The sequence below is a fragment of the Hypanus sabinus genome (assembly GCF_030144855.1).
Source record: "Hypanus sabinus isolate sHypSab1 chromosome X2 unlocalized genomic scaffold, sHypSab1.hap1 SUPER_X2_unloc_30, whole genome shotgun sequence".
In the NCBI taxonomy this organism is placed as follows: Eukaryota; Metazoa; Chordata; class Chondrichthyes; order Myliobatiformes; family Dasyatidae; genus Hypanus; species Hypanus sabinus.
The window spans coordinates 315,092-333,982 of NW_026779002.1; the positions used below are offsets into that span (position 1 = coordinate 315,092).

At 42.7% G+C, this 18,891-nt stretch overlaps 1 protein-coding gene and 1 long non-coding RNA gene across 3 annotated transcripts in view; both read left to right on the top strand.

The window, feature by feature from the left end:
• Positions 1-18,891, top strand: part of LOC132385873 (uncharacterized) — a 120,980-nt gene that overhangs the window by 80,443 nt on the left and 21,646 nt on the right. The window lies entirely within an intron of this gene.
• Positions 3,166-16,179, top strand: LOC132385874 (zinc-binding protein A33-like). The gene is made up of 6 exons (XM_059958114.1): positions 3,166-3,616; positions 4,070-4,165; positions 4,573-4,806; positions 6,616-6,638; positions 6,725-6,837; positions 15,482-16,179. The coding sequence occupies exons 1-6, from the start codon at positions 3,206-3,208 to the stop codon at positions 16,030-16,032; spliced, it is 1,428 nt and encodes a 475-aa protein (XP_059814097.1). The 5' UTR covers positions 3,166-3,205; the 3' UTR covers positions 16,033-16,179.

The following is an 18,891-nucleotide window of genomic DNA, read 5'->3' on the forward strand; positions in this document are numbered from 1 at the left end:
AATTTTAATTTCAGCTTGAAATTTATATCATTGATTATATTAATGTATTATAAACCTTTGGCTTCGGTTCTTACCAGTAATCAAAGATCTTTTTATCAGTTGTCCCCTGGTAAGAGGCAAGGCTGCCCTTTAAGTCCTCTATTATTTGACATTGCTTTGGAAACTTTAGCCGTTGCCATTTATGAATCACCTAATATTTTTGGTATTACCCGTGGGTAAGGGACTTATAAGTTATCATTATATGCTGATGATTTGCTACTATACATATCTGACCCCGAGAGATCTATTCCTGCTGTTTCATCCTTGCTTGCTCAGTTTAGTAGCTTTTCTGGCTACAAAATGAATTTTAATAAGAGTGAATTATTTCCATTAAATATGCTAGTTCCAATTTATAAACACTTACCATTTAAAGTTGTGACAGATCATTTTACTTATTTGGGTATTAAAATTACCAAGAAACATAAGGGTTTATTTAAAGTTAATTTTTTACCTTTAATTGAACAAATCAAGCAACTTGTTACCAGGTGGTCCCCATTATCTCTGTCATTGGTTGGTCGAATTAATACTAACAAGATGATAGTATTACCCAATTTTTTATATTTAATCGAAGCATTACCAATTTTTATTCCTAAAGCTTTTTTTGATATTATTGATTGCAAAATATCTTAGTACATGTGGCAGAATAAAAATCCTACATTAAGTAAGAAATATTTACAGAAGCCTAAGTAGGAAGGTGGTTTTGCTTTGCCAAACCTAAGATTTTACTACTGGCCAGTTACCATCTGATAGTTAATATTTTGGACACGAGAATTGGTCGTAGTACCTTACCCACAATGGGTAAATTTGGAGTGTAAATCTGTACAAGGCTTCTCATTGTTTTCTATTTTAGGATCTTTGCCTCCTTTTGCTTTATCTAAACAAAATAAACAAATAACTAATCCTATAGTTAAACATACATTAAGAATATGGTTTCAATTTTGTAAATTCTTCGGCTTGAATAAGTTTATCTTATCAAGCTCTCTGATATCTAACTTTTTTTTCCAGCCCTCTTTTATGGACCCAGCCTTTGTGTTATGGAAAACAAAAGGTATAACATGTTTTCGTGATCTATTTTTAGATAACAGTTTTATGTCCTTTGAACAGCTATCCAGCCTAAAACTCTTTTTTTTTAGATACTTGCAAGTTAGAAATTTCTTGAATGTTAGTCTTTTCTGAAATTATGTCCAATGGACATTACAGAAAAAAATCTGGCTCTGAATCCTTGCCAGAAGGGTTTAGTAGCCATCATTTATAATACGATCATGAAAATACAGCCAGGACTATGAGAAAAAATTAAGAAGGAATGGGAAAAAGAACTTCATTTTCTTATACTCACAGGGCAGTGGGAGAACATTTTACAATTAATCAATTCTTCTTCTATTTGTGCTAAACATGCCTAATACCATTTAAGGATGTTCATAGGGCTCACATGTCCAAGGATAAACTCGCTTGATTTTATTCTTATGTTAATCCAGCCTGTCACAGATGTCATTCTGAAGTTGCTTCATTGACCCACATGTTCTGGTCTTGCCCCTGTTTGGAAAATTATTGGAAAGATGTTTTTGGTATTATTTCAACAGTTCTGAATATCAAATTGCAACCGCATCCTATTTCTGCAACTTTCAGTTTACCAATGGTGGATAATAGTCATTTATTCCCCCCTCAGCCCGGCGGATGATTGCATTTTTTTACATTAATGGCTAGATGATCTATCCTATTTAACTGGAAAGAAATTAATCCTCCAACTATATTTCAGTGGTTTTCTCAAACTATTTCTTGTTTGAGTTTAGGAAAAAATTCGAAGTGTTGTCTTTGACCCTTCAGTTAATTTTCAAGAAATTTGGAGACCATTTATTCAACATTTTCATATGAGCTAAATTTACTTTTCCAAAACTTTACTTTTAATATCCTTAATTATTTGCGGAGCCCACTCGGTCCCGGTCCAAACAGCGTCCCGCCCACTGCCACCCCTCAGCCAATGGCAGCATCCCTCTCCCAGCACTGATCGCTGATTGGCTGTGTGTGTGAGAACGGGCTGCTACTGGGAGCTGGAGATGTCAGTCACAGTTTGTTCACAGAATTAAAGGAAAATCCCCGAAACTCAAATTTCAAAGTAAATATTATTATCAGAGTCCAGATAAGTCACCACATTCAACCCCGAGAAGCATTTTCCTGCGGACATACTTAGAAAAAGTATAGAATAGTAACCATAACAGAAGCAGGCAGTGAAAGATCAACCAGAGTGCTGAAGGTAACAAACTGCAAATACAGAAACAGCGATAAAATAACAACAGCATGAAATAACCGCAGCGGCTGCTGATGGATCTCCGGAGCTCTCACCGCTCCCCTGTGCAATCCGACAGGTGGAAGGCCAAGGGAGAACAGGCGCAAAGGTAAATTCGTGATTTAGAAAATAAGAAACAGGAGCAGGCGTTGCCACTCGGCCCGTTGCACTGTTCTGCCCCTCACTCAGAACATGTTGAACTTTGACCTCAGCGCCACTTTCCTGAAACGTTCCCAACATCGCCGAGCTCCTAAATATGTCCGTTTACTTTAGGAAACTTGTGGAGAAAACTCCAAATATTCACTGCACTGTGTTGGGGAAATTTCTCCTCATCTCAGTCCTGCTGAGGTGGCCTCGGATTTTGAGTCTGCGATCCCTGGTTCCACTGCCCAGCCAGGAAAAACATCATTCCTGCCCCTACCCTGTAAATACCCCATGAGACTGTGTCTGTCTCAGTCAGGAAGTTTCTCCATGTGAACCTTGTGTTAATGAAATTGGTGACAGTTCTTTCAGACCAGCAGCTTTGACCACAAGAACACCAGACAGTGGTCAGCACGGAATGTCCTGCAGTTACTGCAGGAGAAGGACTGGATGGACACAGTGGAGTGGTCCCCTGAGCAGACAGTCCAGACCATCTGGCAGAATGCCTCATCACCAGATCTCTCCAACGGGCAGCACGATTACTGCTGTCCTGATGAAGGGTCTCGGCCCGAAACGTCGACAGTGCTTCTCCCTGCAGATGCTGCCTGGCCACCAGCATTGTGTGTGTGTTGTGTGATTCCCCGAGTCTGCAGCGCGCGTAGTGGACAATCCCGGTACTGCAGGGGATCAGCAGCTCCCGGAACGCGGAAGCATTCTGAATCAGGAAGTGCCGGAGTTAACATGGCTTCGAAAGGAGAGACCGAGAGTTTGAGCGAGGAGGTGATTTGTCCCGTCTGCCTGGATTTCTTCACCGATCCGGTTACACTGGAGTGTGGACACAACTTCTGTCGGTCTTGTATCACACGGTGTTGGGAAAGGGAGGAGAGAAACTCCTGCCCGGAATGTAGAGAGGAGTTTGCTGACCGCACCCTCAGGGTGAATCGGGCCTTAGCAAATGTGACACAAAAAGTTCGGAATCTAAGCCTGAATCCGAAAGGGAAGGAAAGTAAACGTCACTGCGAGGAACATGAGGAAGAATTGAAGCTGTTTTGTGAAACGGACAAGACACTGATCTGTGTGATCTGTAGAGACGCGCAGGAGCACAGAGAGCACCGCTTCATGCCGATTAAAGAAGCTGTTAAAATCTACAAGGTAAAAACTAACGTTAACTTAACATATTTCCTTTGTCCTTTACTACACCTGACTCCTAACCTCCTCCCTCGTCACCATTCAGGGCCGCAAACAGCCCAGTTCCATGGTCGATTGTCCTCTCGTATTAGATTCCTACTTCTCCAGCCCTTTACCTCTTCCACCTGTCCCCTCTCAGCTTCTCACTTCATCACCCTCCCCCACGTTCCCCCTCACGTTGTCTCACCCGTCACCTGTCAGATGGTTCTCATTCCAACCTTTTTATTCTGGCTTCTGTCCCATTCCTTCCCCGTCCTAATGAAGGGTCTCATCCCGGAACACCGACTGTTTATTTCCCCTGAATAGATGATGCCTGACTCACTGAGTTCCTCCGGCATTTTGTGTGATAATCGGGTTTGATCTCCTGTTACTTTTGAAGCATCTTTGTTTCTATTTCCTTCACTCTCTGACTTCCAGGATCAGCTAAAATCTTCCTTAGACTCTCTCACAAAAAAGGAATCAGACTTCCAGGAAAAGGAGCAGCAACAGAAAGAGAAGATTTCCGGAGTTCGGGTGAGGCTTCCTGAGCGGAATTTCTGATTTTACTGTCGGGTTTTGCTCCCTTTAATGCAGAATAGCCGAGTATCGCTGCTCCAGTGACCTGGGTTCGATCCTGACCTCTGCTGCTGTCTGTGTGGAGTTTGCATGCTCCCCCTGAGACCAGGAAAGATTCCGACACATCCCAAGGACATGCTGGATGAATGGCTAATTACCGTTAACCCCGAAGGTGGGGAGGGTGTGTGTGAATCAGATGGGAGTTTATGGGTCAATAAGTGAGAATAGGTTTCAGGAAAACATGAGGGAATGGTGTTGACGGGAATGCACTCAGAAGAAGCATGGACTCTAATAGCCTGAACTTAACGTAAAAGGAAACAGAGCACAGCAATACAGTATATTAATCTTCACCTTTCATTCAACAGGAACAGTCACACAGCCTTCAGTCCCACATCACATCCCAGTTTGCTGAACTGCACCAGATTATCACTGAGAAAGAGCAGAGCTTACTCAGGGATCTCAGGGAAGAAGAGAAGAGGATTCTCAACCCAATGGAGAAAAATCTTCTGGCTCTTCAAGAGAATATAAGGATTATTCAGGAGGAAATCACTAAGTTAAAGGAACAGATGGATCAAAAAGACAGTGTGATGTTTCTCAAGGTGAGGGATTATATTTCACTTTGTTTCTGTCAAAGGGCACTAAATGAACAGTGGTATATTTGAAATAAACACAGCACAGCGGCCAATTCTAACAAATCAATTGCCGCTGCTGGCGACCTCACACAAGTTGTTATATTTGCATGATGCGCCCTCCCATCACTCCAATAATGACATTTCAAAATGTCCAAGATACGCTTTCAGTCCTTCATTAGTAAAATACAATCTTGAAGCGATGAAACTTCAGGGTAATTCATTGTAAAGTAAGCTGCAACACAGCGGTCAAGTACAGAATGACATCCGCCCGTCCCCAGCTCAAAACTGCCCAGAACAAAGTACAGATACGTAACCTTTTCCCTTCGCCTTTACCACGTCCCCACTCACGTGACGAGTTACCATAATAAACACGTAACACAGAATACAATGCAGACAGAAAACAGATGCGTTGCTCCTACACACAGCATTTACAAATGGCAGCAAACTGTTTCTCACCAGACAACTGATGCAACGATTCAGAGTTGTTGTTGTCCCATAATAATAAGATTATTAAGGGATTGGACACGCTGGAGGCAGGAAGCATGTTCCCGCTGATGGGTGAGTCCAGAACTAGAGGCCACAGATTAAGAATAAGGGGTAGGCCATTTAGAACAGTGATGCGGAAAAACTTTTTCACCCAGGGAGTGGTGGATATGTGGAATGCTCTGCCCCAGAAGGCAGTGGAGGCCAAGTCTCTGGATGCATTCAAGAGAGAGTTAGATAGAGCTCATATAGATCGTGGGGTCAAGGGATTTGGGGAGAGGGCAGGAACAGGGTACTGATTGTGTATGATCAGCCATGATCACAGTGAATGGCTGTGCTGGCTAGAAGGGCCGAAAGGCCTACTCCTGCACTTATTGTCTATTGTCCCAAAACTCAGCTTCCACAACTTCTGTACATCCCAGGACAGAATGCAAATCTCTCTGAAATTATTTACTCCGATCATAACACAGAGCTGCTGACTGTTTCCTTAATTACCGCATTAAATATCCTCTGAAACTCCCATTAACACCCGGTTCCAGTCACAGGCTGTGAGTGTGTCTGATGCAGTTGATGTGAGGGTCTCTCTGTCAATCAGTGAGAACAAAGAATTTGACCCACACATTAGACTTATCATCCATATCCGGTTTCCATCAGATTATGGAAACTTTCACTGTCTCTTTATTTTTTGGATATATTTCGCATGGGATTATATCCCATTCTCTATCATAAACAGGCCATTAGGTCCATCTTCTATCAGTATCCCTGCTTCACAAGCCCCCTGCCACCTACTCACCACACCCAGCAACAGTGCCCTGAACTCCCTGGTCCCTCACGTGTTTATCCAGCCTCCCCATTACAGTCACTCTGCTGTTCCATTTCATCCACTCCTGTGGCAGCGAGTTTCACATCCTCCTCACTAAATTTCTTGTGGAATTTGTTAAAATCCATCTGGAATTACATCTCCCCACGAGTCTCCCCATAAATAGAGGAACTTCCTCCACCTGCACACAATCACATACATCACTGATCTTAAAATCCTCCATCCTATCAGACTGACTTCATATCCAGATGATAATGCACAGCCTGTCCTGTCTTCCCTGTAAGTTTCTTCCTCTCAGTAATGGTCTGACATTCAGAAACTTTCCCTGTCATTTACCCCATGGTTCTGTATTGTCCGTGTGTCTGAGTGACTGTGGGAGTGGGAATTTTCAACACCTTGTAATGATTTGGATGAAATTCAGGATGTGGACAGTAAGTCCAAGTCTAATCAGATTTGTGTTTTATTTATTTCAGGAGGAAGCTCGTCGGAACAGAAGGTAGGACAGGCTCTTTACTGAAACCCTGAATGGATTTGAAAATAGTTCAGAATAGCAATTTATAACCAGCAGTTTAATATTTACAGGATTAATGACGATGTCCAGGAATTGTCAGTGACAGATGAGACCCTACCGGTTGAAAAATTCGATCACCTCTATTTATCAGTGCTGAGAGAAACGCTTGATGCTATTAATCGAGGTAAAACTTACAAAGATTCATTTCTCCTTGTTTATGAAGATCGATGTAGTTCCAATACGAGGCAAAGATTGTCTGTAATACTGGGCTGCAGGGGAACTGAAGAGTAGTGAGTGCAGTTACTGTTACAAGGGAGAAGCTGCTCAAAAAGCTGAAAGCCCTAAAGATACATAAGTCACCCAGACCAGATGAACTGCACCCCAGTGTTCTGAAAGAGGTCGCAGCAGAAATTATGGAGGCATTCCAAATGATCTTTCAAAATCATTGGACCCTGGCATGGTGCCAGAGGACTGGAAAATGGCAAATGTCACTTGACTCTTTAAGTAAGGAGGAAGGCAGCAGAAAGGAAATTATTGACCAGTTTGCCTCACCTCTGTGGTTGGGAAGAAATTGGAGTCAGTTGTTAAGTATGAGGTTATGGAATACTTGGTGACACTGGACAAGATAGGACAAGTCAGCATGGCTTCGTTAGGGAATATCCTGCCTGACAAACCTGCTGGGATTCTTTGAGGAGATTACAAGCAGGATCGATAAAGGGGATGCAGTGGATGTTGTATATTTGGAATCTCGGAAGGCCTTTGACAAAGTGCCACGCATGAAGGTGGTAACCAGGTTATTACGGAAAAGTTACAGGCTTGGTTAGAACATTGGCTGATTGGTAGGAAACAGCGAATGGGAGTAAACGGAACCTTTCCTGGTTGGCTGCCAGTGAATCGTGTTCCACAGGGACACAGGTGTTAGGACACCTTCATTTTATGCTGTATATCAAGAATTAGCTGATGGAATAGACAATAAGATATAGGAGCAGAAATAGGCCATTCGGCCCATTGAGTTTGCTCCAATATTCAGTCATGGGAAGACCCAATTCTTCCGGTTATCCCCACTCCCCTGCTTTCACCCCATACCATTTGATGCCCTGGCTAAATGAGAACCGGTACATCTCTGCCTTAAATATGCCTTGGCCTCCACAGCCACATGTCGCAACAAATTCCACAGATTCTCCACACACACTGACTAAAGTAATTTCTCTGCATCTGAGTTCTAAAAGGACGTCCTTCAATCCTGAAGTCATACCCTCTTGTCCTAGAGTAGATGGCTTTGTTTCCAGGTTTTGCAGATGATACGAAGATTGGCGGTGGGGCCGGTAGTGTTGAGGAAACAGTTAGTCCTGACAAGGACTTGGATGAGGAGAAAGGGAAAGAAATTGGCAAATTATATACAATGTTGGAAAATACATGGTCCTGCACTTTGGTCATAGAAATAATGTGCAGATTTTCAAATGGGGAGAAAATCAAAAAAATCTGAGACGAAATTGGACTTAGCAGTCATTTTGCAGAACTTCCTAAATGGTAACTTGCAGGTAGAGTCAGTGGTGAGGAAGGCAAATCCAATGTTAGCATTGAATTCAATCGGTTTAAATAGCATTCATTTCAAGAGCAGGGATGTGATGCTGAGGATTTATAAGGCACTGGTGACTCACCTTGTGTATTGTGAACAATTTTGGGCTCCTCGTCTAAGAAAAGATGTGCTGGCATTGCAGAAGGTTCATTTCATAAGGATGATTCCAGGAATGAAAGGGTTATCATACAAGGAACGTTTGATAGCTCTGTGTCTGTACTCGCTGGAATTTAGAAAGATGAGGGGGAATCTCATTGAAACCTTTCAAATGTTGAAAGTCCTAGAAACCTTTCGAATGTTGAAAGTCCTAGACAGAGTAGATGTGGAAAGGATGTTTCCCATGGTGGTGGAGTTTAGGACAAGAGGGCACAGCCTCAAGACAGAGGGGGAATCTATTTAAAACATGTGGAGAAATTTGTGCCAGCAGCTGTTGAATTTGTGGAACCTGTTGGGTGTATTTAAGGCAGAGCATGATAGGTTCTAGATTGGACACAGCATCAAAGGTTACGGGGAGAAGACCAGGTAGTGTGGCTGAGGAGGGAAAAAAGGATCAGCAATTATTGAATGGCGGAGCAGACTCGATAGGAAAATGGCCTAATTCTGCTCCTATGTCTCATGGTGATCAGACCACTACATTGAAGCATTGTGAGAATGAGCTCGGACACAGCAACAAGCATTGACATGAGTCACGATTTCATCTCGGGAGAAGCACACACAGCATAACCGGCCTGGCAAAGCTCCCTCACACACATACACAGGAAGGACTGGCAGATTGTAGTCGGAGCCTCAGCAATGTACGTTGTTATTTCCCTCAGTAACCTGGAAACCAGTCTCTTCAGAGACAGTCATTTATTCATTTAAACAACTCAATCACGTGTGACACATTGTCAACACACACCAGACATGTGATGACACACTGTAACATAAAAATTCTTCAATGTGCACACTCTCCTTCAATACACTCCACACGGATATATACCACAATCAACACACACACACACACACACACACACACACACACACACACACACACACGATATACTATCAGAGTGTGACACACAACCACAGAAATAGGCACAAATTCCCATTTAGGATTGAAATCTGCCGTCCTTACCCAGTCTGTCTGTTCTGTGTCACTGAGCTGCCCTCTGACGTGACGTCACATCAACACTTCACGACAGACTCAGGGGTGAGATTCCTCAGGAGGATGATCTGGGAGGGTTTGACGGATGTTGAACTCACGGCCCACTTCATCAATCTGCAAGACTAAGATGTCTTCTTGAGCATCGCCCATTTGTGTGTATTTGAACGCCCCCCCCCCCATCCCTCTAACCATTTCCCATCTGTGTATTTATTTTAAAATATGTTATTTTTTACCTGTTTCTACAGCGTCTGAGGGCAAATTCCGTTCACCAACCTCCCTCTCTCTGAGAATGTTACCCGATTTCCCATCTCACTTTCAATCTGAGGCCTCTGGTTCTGTGCTCCCATTTCTTGGAAAAAGAACGTTATTTAAGCTCCTTAGAATTATTTACCTTGATAAGGGGTCATACCTGAACATCCTACACTACAGCTGAATAGCCCAAGCTTGCTCACTCTTTGCTTTTAACTCAAGCCCCCAGTCCTGGTGACATCCTCCTGAAACCTCCTGTCCAGTGTAATGACATCCTCCCCATATTCGGGAACCGGAAATGCAGACAATGCTCCAAGTGTGGTCCATCATCGACATCAAAGGCCTTGCTGAATTTCATGTGGACAGTGTGGAATAGGCTGATGAATACAGGACTGAAGGTGTTTTTTTAGATTGGGACAAGAAGGGCGGCGTGGGAGCTAAATTCTGAAGGAAGACAGTGTAAAAAAAAACTTTGCGTACAAGAACGGCAAGACTGCGCAGGACAGCGCGGAGAGTTTAAAAAGATGACCACCCTATACAGCGGACAGCGGAGTGGGTGGCAGCAGAGTGTAGGGCTTTGGCTCAACGGGCTTAGGCGGTATCGGGAAGAGGCGAGAGCGAAGCACCGACTCTTTTTCTCCCCTTGGCAAATCGGTCCGTCGGATGGGGGAACAGCAGGGCACATTAGCGAACGGTTTAAAAAGTTCATGTGCTTAGCGAAGTAAGTGGGTGAGTAGACCTATCTTTCTTTGTTTCATTCCTGTAGAATTAGCTAGCATGTCTGCAGGGTTAGTGCTTTGTTCAGGGTGTCAGATGTGGGAATCCTGGGTGACCTGCAGCCTCCCTGATAGCCACATCTGCACCAGCTGATTCAGCTCCTCGGAGACCGTGTTAGGGATCTGGAGCTGCAGCTTGATGACCTACTGCTTATTAGAGAAAACGAAGAGGGGATAGACAGGAGCTACAAGGAGGTAGTCATCCCAAGGCTACAAGGGTCAGAAAACTGGGTGACTGTCAGGAGTGGTAGTAGAAATGCCCGGGTAGTGGAGAGCACCCCTGTGGCTGCCCCCCCAAGCAACAAGTATATCGTTTTGGATGCAGTTGAGGGGGATGACCTGACAGGGTGACCTGACACGGTGACCGGGTCTCTGGCACTGAGCCTGGCGCTGTTGTGCAGGAGGGAAGGAGGGAGAAGAGGAATGCGGTAGTCATAGGGGATTCCATAGTCAGGGAAACAGACAGGAGATTCTGTGAGCCTGATAGAGATACCCGCATGGTGTGCTGCCTCCCAGGTGCCAGGGTACACGATGTCTCGAACCGGGACCAGAAGATATTGAAGGGAGAGGGCGAGCAGCCAGCTGTCTTGGTACGTGTTGGTACCAATGACATAGAGAGGAAAGGGAAGGAGGTCCTGAGAGGAAAAGGGAGGAGGTCCTGAAGGGAGATTTCCGGGAGTTAGGAATGAAGCTGAGATGCAGGACCTCCAGGTCAGTAATCTCAGGATTGCTACCTGTGCCACGTGCTAGCGAGGGCAAGAATAGTAGGATCAGGCTGATGAATGCGTGGCTGAGAGACTGGTGCAGGGGGCAGGGCTTCAGATTCTTGGATCATTGGGATCTCTTCTGGGGGAAGTATTAACTGTTCAAAAAGGACGGGTTACACCTGAACCATAGCGGGAATGTTTAATAGAGCTATTAGGGAGGGTTTAAACTAATTTGGCAGGGGGGTGGTAAACCGGAATGTTAGAGTGGAGGAGAGGGAATCTATAAATCTAAGATAGTGAGCAGTAAAGATGTCAGGAAGGACAGGCAGGTGATGGGGCAAATTTGCAGCCACTGGGATGAGTTGCAGTACAATCAAACCAAAACTGACCAAATACTGGACAAGGTTTAATGGACATACACATAGCATAATGAATAAGGTGGATGTTCTTGTCGTACAGCTACAGATTGGCAGGTATAATTTTGTGGCCATGACTGAGACGTGGCTAAAGGATGCATGTCTCTGAGAGCTGAACGTCCAAGGATACACGGTGTATCGGAAGGATAGGCAGGGAGGCAGAGGGAGTGGCGTGGCTTTATTGGTAAGAAATGATGTTAAATCATCAGAAAGAGGTGAGATAGGATCAGAAGAATCTTTATGGGTTGAGCCAAGAAATCGCAGGGGTAAAAGGACCCTGATGGCAGTTATCTACAGGCCTCCTAACAGCTGCAGTGATGTGGACTACAAATTACAACAGGAAATAGAAAAGGCTTGCCAGAAGGGCAGTGTTGTGATAATTGTGGGGATTTTAACATGCGAGTGGATTGGGAAAATCAGGTCGACACTGGATCTCAAGACAGAGAGTTTGTAGAATGTCCACGAGATGGTTTTTCAGAACAGCTTGTTGTTGAGCCCACTAGGGGATCAGAGATACTGGATTGGATATTGTGTAATGACCCAGAGGAGATTAGAGAGATTGAGGTGAAGGAACCGTTAGGCGGCAGTGATCGTAACATGATTGAGTTCACTGTGAAATTTGAGAAAGAGAAGCCGAAATCCGAAGTGTCGGTATTGCAGTAGAGTAAAGGAAATTACAGTGGCACGAGAGAGGAAGTGGCTAAATTTGACCGGAAAGGAACACTAGGGGGAGGACGGCAGAGCAGCAGTGGCTGGAGTTTATGCGAGAAGTGATGAATATGCAAGACAGATATATTCCAAAAAAGAAGAGATTTTCGAAAGGATAAAGGTTGCGACCGTGGCTGACAAGAGAAGTTAAAGCCAAAGTAAAAGCAGAGGAGAGGGCATTCAAGGAAGCAAAAATTAGTGGGAAGACAGAGGATTGGAAAGTTTTAAAAAGCTAACAAAAGGAAACTAAGAAGGCGATTAAGAGGGAAAAGATGAACTATAAAAGGAAGCTCGCAAATAATATCAACGAAGATACTAAAAGCTTTTTCAAGTACATAAAGAGTAAAAAAAAAACAGATGAGAGTGGATATAGGACCGATAGAAAATGATGCTGGGGAAATTGTGACGGGAGATAAGGAGATGGCTGAGGAACTGAACGAGTATTTGCATCAGTCCTCACTGAGGAAGATATCAGCAGTATACCGGACACTCAAGGGTGTCAGGGAAGAGAAGTGTGCGCAGTCACAATTACGACAGCGAAAGTACTCAGGAAGTTGAATAGTCTAAGGGTAGATAAATCTCCAGGACCAGATGGAATGCACCCTCGTGTTTTGAAGGAAGTAGCTGTGGAGATCGCGGAGGCAATAGCAATGATCGGAGCATGAGGAGTGGAGGTTCCGGAGCAGTGGGAGATTGCAAATGCCACTCTGGTATTTAGGAAAGGGGCAAGGATGCAAAAAGTGAATTATATACCTGTTAGCTTGAGAAATGGTTGGGAAGTTTCTGGAGTGAATTGACAAGGATGAGGTTACGGAGTACCTGGAGGCATATGACAAGATAGGCCAAACTCAGCATGGTTTCCTTAAAGGAAAATTCTGCCTGACAAACCCATTGAAATCTTTTGAGGAGATTACAAGTAGGCGAGGCAAGGGAGATGCAGTGGATGTTGTGTATTTGGATTTTCAGAAGGCCTTTGATAAGGTGCCACACGAGGCTGCTAAACAAGATAAGGGCCCATGGAATTATGGGAAAATTACGTCAGTCGATAGAGCATTGGATGATTGGCAGGAAACAGAGAGTGGGAATAAAGGATCCCATTCTGGTAGTCTGCCAGTTACCAGTGGTGTTCCACAGGGGTCCGTGTTGCATTACGTTGCATATCAACGATTTGGATTATGGAATAGATGGCTTTGTGGCTAAGTTTGCTGATGATACAAAGATAGGTGGAGGGGCTGGTAGTGCTGAGGAGACAGAGAGTCTGCAGAGAGACTTGGATAGATTGGGAGAATGGTCAAAGAAGTGGCAAATGAAATACAATGTTGAAAATTGTATGGTCATGCACTTTTGTAGAAGAAATAAATGGGCAGACTATTATTTAAATGAAGAGAGAATTCAAAGTTCTGAGATGCAATGGGACTTGGGAGTGCTCGTGCAGGATAACCTTAAGGTTAACCTCCAGGTTGAGTCGATGGTGAAGAATGCGAATGCAATGTTGGCATTCATTTCTAGAAGAATAGAGTATAGGAGCAGGGGTGTGATGTTGAGGCTCTATAAGGCAATGATAAGACCTCACTTGGAATACTGTGTGCATTTTTGGGCTCCTTATTTAAGAAAGGATGTTCTGACAGTGGAGAGGGTTCAGAGAAGATTCGTTAGAATGATTCCAGGAATGAGAGGGTTAACATATGAGGAACGTTTAACCGCTCTTGGACTGAACTCCATGAATAGTACGAGAGAGCATGACTTAAGGATTGAAGGGTGACCATTCAGAACGGAGATGCGAAGAATATTTTTTAGCCAGAGGGTGGTGAATCTCTGTATTTCTTGCGGCAGTGGAGGCCAGGTCATTGGATGTATTTAAGGCAGAGATTGATAGGTATGTGAGTAGCCAGGGCATCAAAGGTCACGGTGAGAAGGTGGGGGAGTGGCACTAAATGGAAGAATGGATCAACTCATGATAAAATGGCGGAGCGGATTCGAAGGGCCGAATGGCCGGCTTCTGCTGCTTTGTCTTATGGTCTTATTTGAATAAACCAGTATACGTAATAAGGATCTTGTAGGACAGGTAGAGTTTGACAGGTACAAACTTAGACACGTACGAATTGGTCGAAGGGATAAACACATAGACGATTCAGTAAACAGGGCGGAAGTTCAAAAATCAGAGGTGCAAAGGGACATGGGTGTCCTTGTGCAGGATTCCCTGAAGGTTAACTTGCAGTTTGTGTCAGTGGTAAGATTGGCAAACTCAATGTTTGCTTTCATTTCGAGAGGATTAGAGTACAAGAGCAAGGATGTAATTCTGAGGTTTTATAAGGCATTGGTCAGACCACACTTGGAGTACTGTGAGCAGTTTTGGGTCCCTTCTATTGGAAAACATGTACTGGCATTGGAGGGGGTACAGAAGATACACAAGAATGATTCCGGGAATGAAAGAGTTAACATATGAGGAGTGTTTGATGGTTCTGGGCCTGTACTCACCGGAGTTTAGAAGAATGGGTGAATTATTATCCCTCTCAATCCTATTCTCCGGCCTCCTCCCCATAACTTTTGAGACTCTGACTAATCAATCTGTTTAGTTATTAACTTCTGCTTTAAAAATCAAACAGGAGAAAATCTGCAGATGCTGGTAATCAAAGCTACACAGGTCCTGATGAAGGGTCTCGCCAGATCTCTCTGACACCTGTCTGGAGAGAGTTGATGTTGGGAGGATGTGGGTGGGTCGAGAACGGTGAGCACAGCCTCCGACTATAGGGATGTCCATTTAGGACAGAGATGAGGAGGAATTCCTTTATCCACAGGATAGTGAATCTGCCACAGGCAACTGTGGAGGCCAAATAATTGAGTAAATTTAAAGCAGAGTAACACACACAAATTGTTGGGGGAACAGCAGGCCGGGAAGTTTCTATGGAAAAGAGTAAACAGTCGACGGTTCAGACTGAAACACTTCATCAGGACCTGTGTTGCTTAAGGGTTCCTGCAAATTCATCCCCTGTTCTAATGAGGGTCTGCGGGGGATAGGGTTGTGGGAAAGGGGACAAAGTCATCCTCATCTGCCATCTTTGCCCCCTCCAGCTTCTCATTACGTCTACACACACAGTTCACCCACAGGCTTAAAAACCCTCCCCCTCCTGGTCCAATCTGCCATTCATCTCACCCATACTGGTTCCCATTATCACCTCCTTTACTGTCTCAAACCATCACACTGCCCCCTTTACACTCACAGATGAAATTCTCTGCTTCTCCCCCCAGTCTCTGTCACCCTGGATGTGGAAACGGCGAGTCCGTATCTCGAGGTGTCTGAGGATCGGAAGAGTGTGAGACGGACCCGGACCCGGAGGAATCTCCCTGACACCGGGAAGAGATTCACAGACCGGGCTTGTGTGCTGGGATCGGAGGGATTCCCATCGGGGAGACATTACTGGGAGGTGGAGGTGACGGGGAATCGGGACTGGTGTCTGGGAGTCGCCGCAGAGTCTGTGGAGAGGAAGGGACGGGTCAGTCTGAGTCCGGAGACCGGATTCTGGTTCATCGGGCGGGTTGATGACGTGTTACATCGGGATTATGACGTGTCCGGTCGCCCCTCCCCCGAGTCCCGTCTCGCTGCCGGTCCCATCCCCGGGAGGGTGGGAGTTTATCTCAGTTACGAGTCCGGGACAGTTTCATTTTACAACGCGGAGACCAAGTCCCATCTCCACACCTTCACTGTGAATAAATTCACGGGGAAACTTTATCCTCTCTTCGCGCCCTGGGATGTGAACCAGTGGCTGAGAATCTGCTCCGGTTCCGCTCCGGGTCTGTAAACGGGTCGGGTCCCGGGACCGGCGTCAGGAGTAAAGTCCCTGTAAATATAAATGTGCGGAGAGTGCAGCTAAATACGTGGCTAAGGGGATGGTGCAGGAGGGAGGGCTTCATGTTTCTGGTCAATTGGGCTTTGTTCCCTGGAAGGTGGGGCCTGTTCCGACGGGACGGTTTGCCCCTAAACTGGGCGGGGGGGGGGGAATAACATTCTTGCGGGTAGATTTGCCAGTGCTGCTCCGGGGAATTTAATCTAGATTTGCAGAGGGAGGGGAACCAGAGTGTCAGAGCAGATAGTGAGGTGCAGGAGGATAAGGAACATGAGAGGACTGCATGTATAAACGGAAATGAAAAAAAAGCAGATGATATACATATTCTCAGGTACATCTATTTCAATGCACGGAGTATTGTCGGTAAAACAGATGAGTGCAGGGCTTGGGTTGACACGTGGGATAACGTCATTACTGCTATTAGTGAGGGGCAGAACTGGCAGCTTAATGTTCTGGTAAAATTGGAGAACGGCCAATTTTGTGGAAATGAAAAAGGATCTAGGAAGAGTGGATTGGGATAAGTTTTTTTTTTCTGGCAAGGATGTGTTCAGTAAGTTCACAGGCATAAGAAATTAAATAGAGATTGGGTTGGAAATGTTATAGCAACTTCATTTAATTCAAAATCGAGAGGAGTTGCAATTTCGGTTAATAAATCTTTACCAATTAAAATACAAAATGTAATAATTGATTCTGTGGGGAGATACGAGATTATACATTGTCAAATTTTTTCAGAATTATGGAATTTTATGAACATTTATGCACCAAATGAAAATGATGCAAAATTCATACAAGAAGATTTTTTGAACTTGGCTGACGCAAATGATAAAATATTAATAGGCAGAGATTTTAATTTTTGTTTAGATCCAGTTTTGGAAAGGTCAACTACAGTTGTTACAAAATTAAAAGAAATAAAACTAACTTTATCATTAATGAAAGATTTAAACCTGATTGATATATGGAGGAAAATTAATCCAAGAGAAAGAGATTATTCATTTTATTCAAATAGACATAAAGCTTAGATGGAGATTTAATACAATTTTATTAAAACGTCAAGATTTTTGTGATTTTATGAAAAAACAGATTCAATTTTTTTTGGATACAAATTTACATTCAGTTGAGGGTAAAATTGTATTATAGGAAGCGATGAAAGCATATTTAAGGGGTCAGATTATAAGTTATACATCTAAAATTAAGAAGGAAAATTGGGAAAAGATATAAAGTTAGAAAAAGAATCTCAAAGATATATGACAGAACAAAAACAAAGACAACTTGTTAATAAAAAACTACAATATAATATCGTACATATCGTACAGAAAAAGTAATTATGAGAACTAAACAGAAATATTACGAATTAGGTGAAAGATCACATAAAATTCTTGCTTGGCAGTTGAAAACAGAACAGGCTTTTAAAACAATAAATGCAATTAGAACAAGTGTAAATAAGGTTGCTGATAAACCTTTGGAAATTCATGAAACTTTATTTTTTTTTTATATACTGAACTATATCAATCAGAATCACAAAATAAGATTACTGAGATGGATAAATTTTTATCACAAATAACCCTTCCGAAATTTAATTTGGAAGAACAGAAAGGATTAGATATGCCCTTTACATTAAAAGAGGTTGAAGAAGCTGTAGGATCACTTGAGAGTAACAAATCCCCAGAAGAAGATGGTTTTCCTCCTGAATTTTATAAAAAAAATTAAAGATATATTAATTCCTCCCTCTATGGAATTAATATACCAAGTGGAAAGAATGCATAAACTCCCACAATCTTTTTTAACAGCGATCATAACTGTATTGCCAAAAAAAGAGATCCTCTAAAACCAACATCATATAGGCCTATTTCTTTGTTGAATACAGATTATAAGATAATAGCAAAAATTTTATCTAATAGAATATCTAAATATTTACCAAAATTAATGCATATGGATCAAACAGATTTTATTACAATCAATGGATAATCTAACCTGGTTACTTAGTATAATTCATCTGGCACAAAAAAGAGAGGAAATGAGTGTGGCATTTGCTTTGGATGCAGAAAAAGCATTTGATAGATTGGAATGGGATTTTTTTGTTTAAGGTATTGGAAAAATATGAGCGAGGAAAATCTTTTATACAATGGATTAAAACCTTAAATACTAATCCTCAAGCTGAAGTAGTTACAAATGCTCAGATTTCAACACCATTTTGCTTAACGAGGTCAACTGGACAAGGCTGCCCGTTATCACCTGCTTTATTTGTATTGGCAAAAGAACCATTAGCTGAATTAATTAGAACAGATTCAGATATTGGCGGTTTTAGAGTTAATCAAGAAGAATATAAAATTAATTTATTTGCTGATGATGTTTTGATTTATTTTACAAACCTATTACAATCTTTGCAAAGATTATCTTTTAAATTGGAAGAATACGGGAAAGTATCAGGGTATAAATTAAATTGGAATAAAAGTGAAATTTTACCCCTTACAAAAGGAAATTATAATCAATGTCGATTAGTAACTCAATTTCGATGGTCAATAAATGGGATAAAATATTTAGGTATCAGAGTTGACAATGATGTAAAAAATTTATATAAACAAAATTATTTGCCATGATTAAAAAAAAATAAAAGAGGATCTTGATAAATGGATGATGTTACCAATAACATTAATAGGTAGAGTTAATGCTGTAAAAATGAATATATTCCATAGATTGCAATATATATTCCAAACTTTACCAATACAATTACCGCAGAAGTTTTTTCAAGAACTAAATAAATATGTAAGGAAATTTCTTTGGAAAGGAAAGATGTCAAGAATATCATTGGAAAAA

What these genes read in the sequence shown, in the direction of transcription:
- LOC132385874 (XM_059958114.1), top strand. Translation starts at nt 3,206, where the DNA reads ATGGCTTCGAAAGGAGAGACCGAGAGTTTGAGCGAGGAGGTGATTTGT. An exon ending in AGAAGATTTCCGGAGTTCGG is followed by an intron (nt 4,166 to 4,572) that starts GTGAGGCTTCCT and finishes TTCATTCAACAG; the next exon opens with GAACAGTCACACAGCCTTCA. An exon ending in GAAGCTCGTCGGAACAGAAG is followed by an intron (nt 6,639 to 6,724) that starts GTAGGACAGGCT and finishes TAATATTTACAG; the next exon opens with GATTAATGACGATGTCCAGG.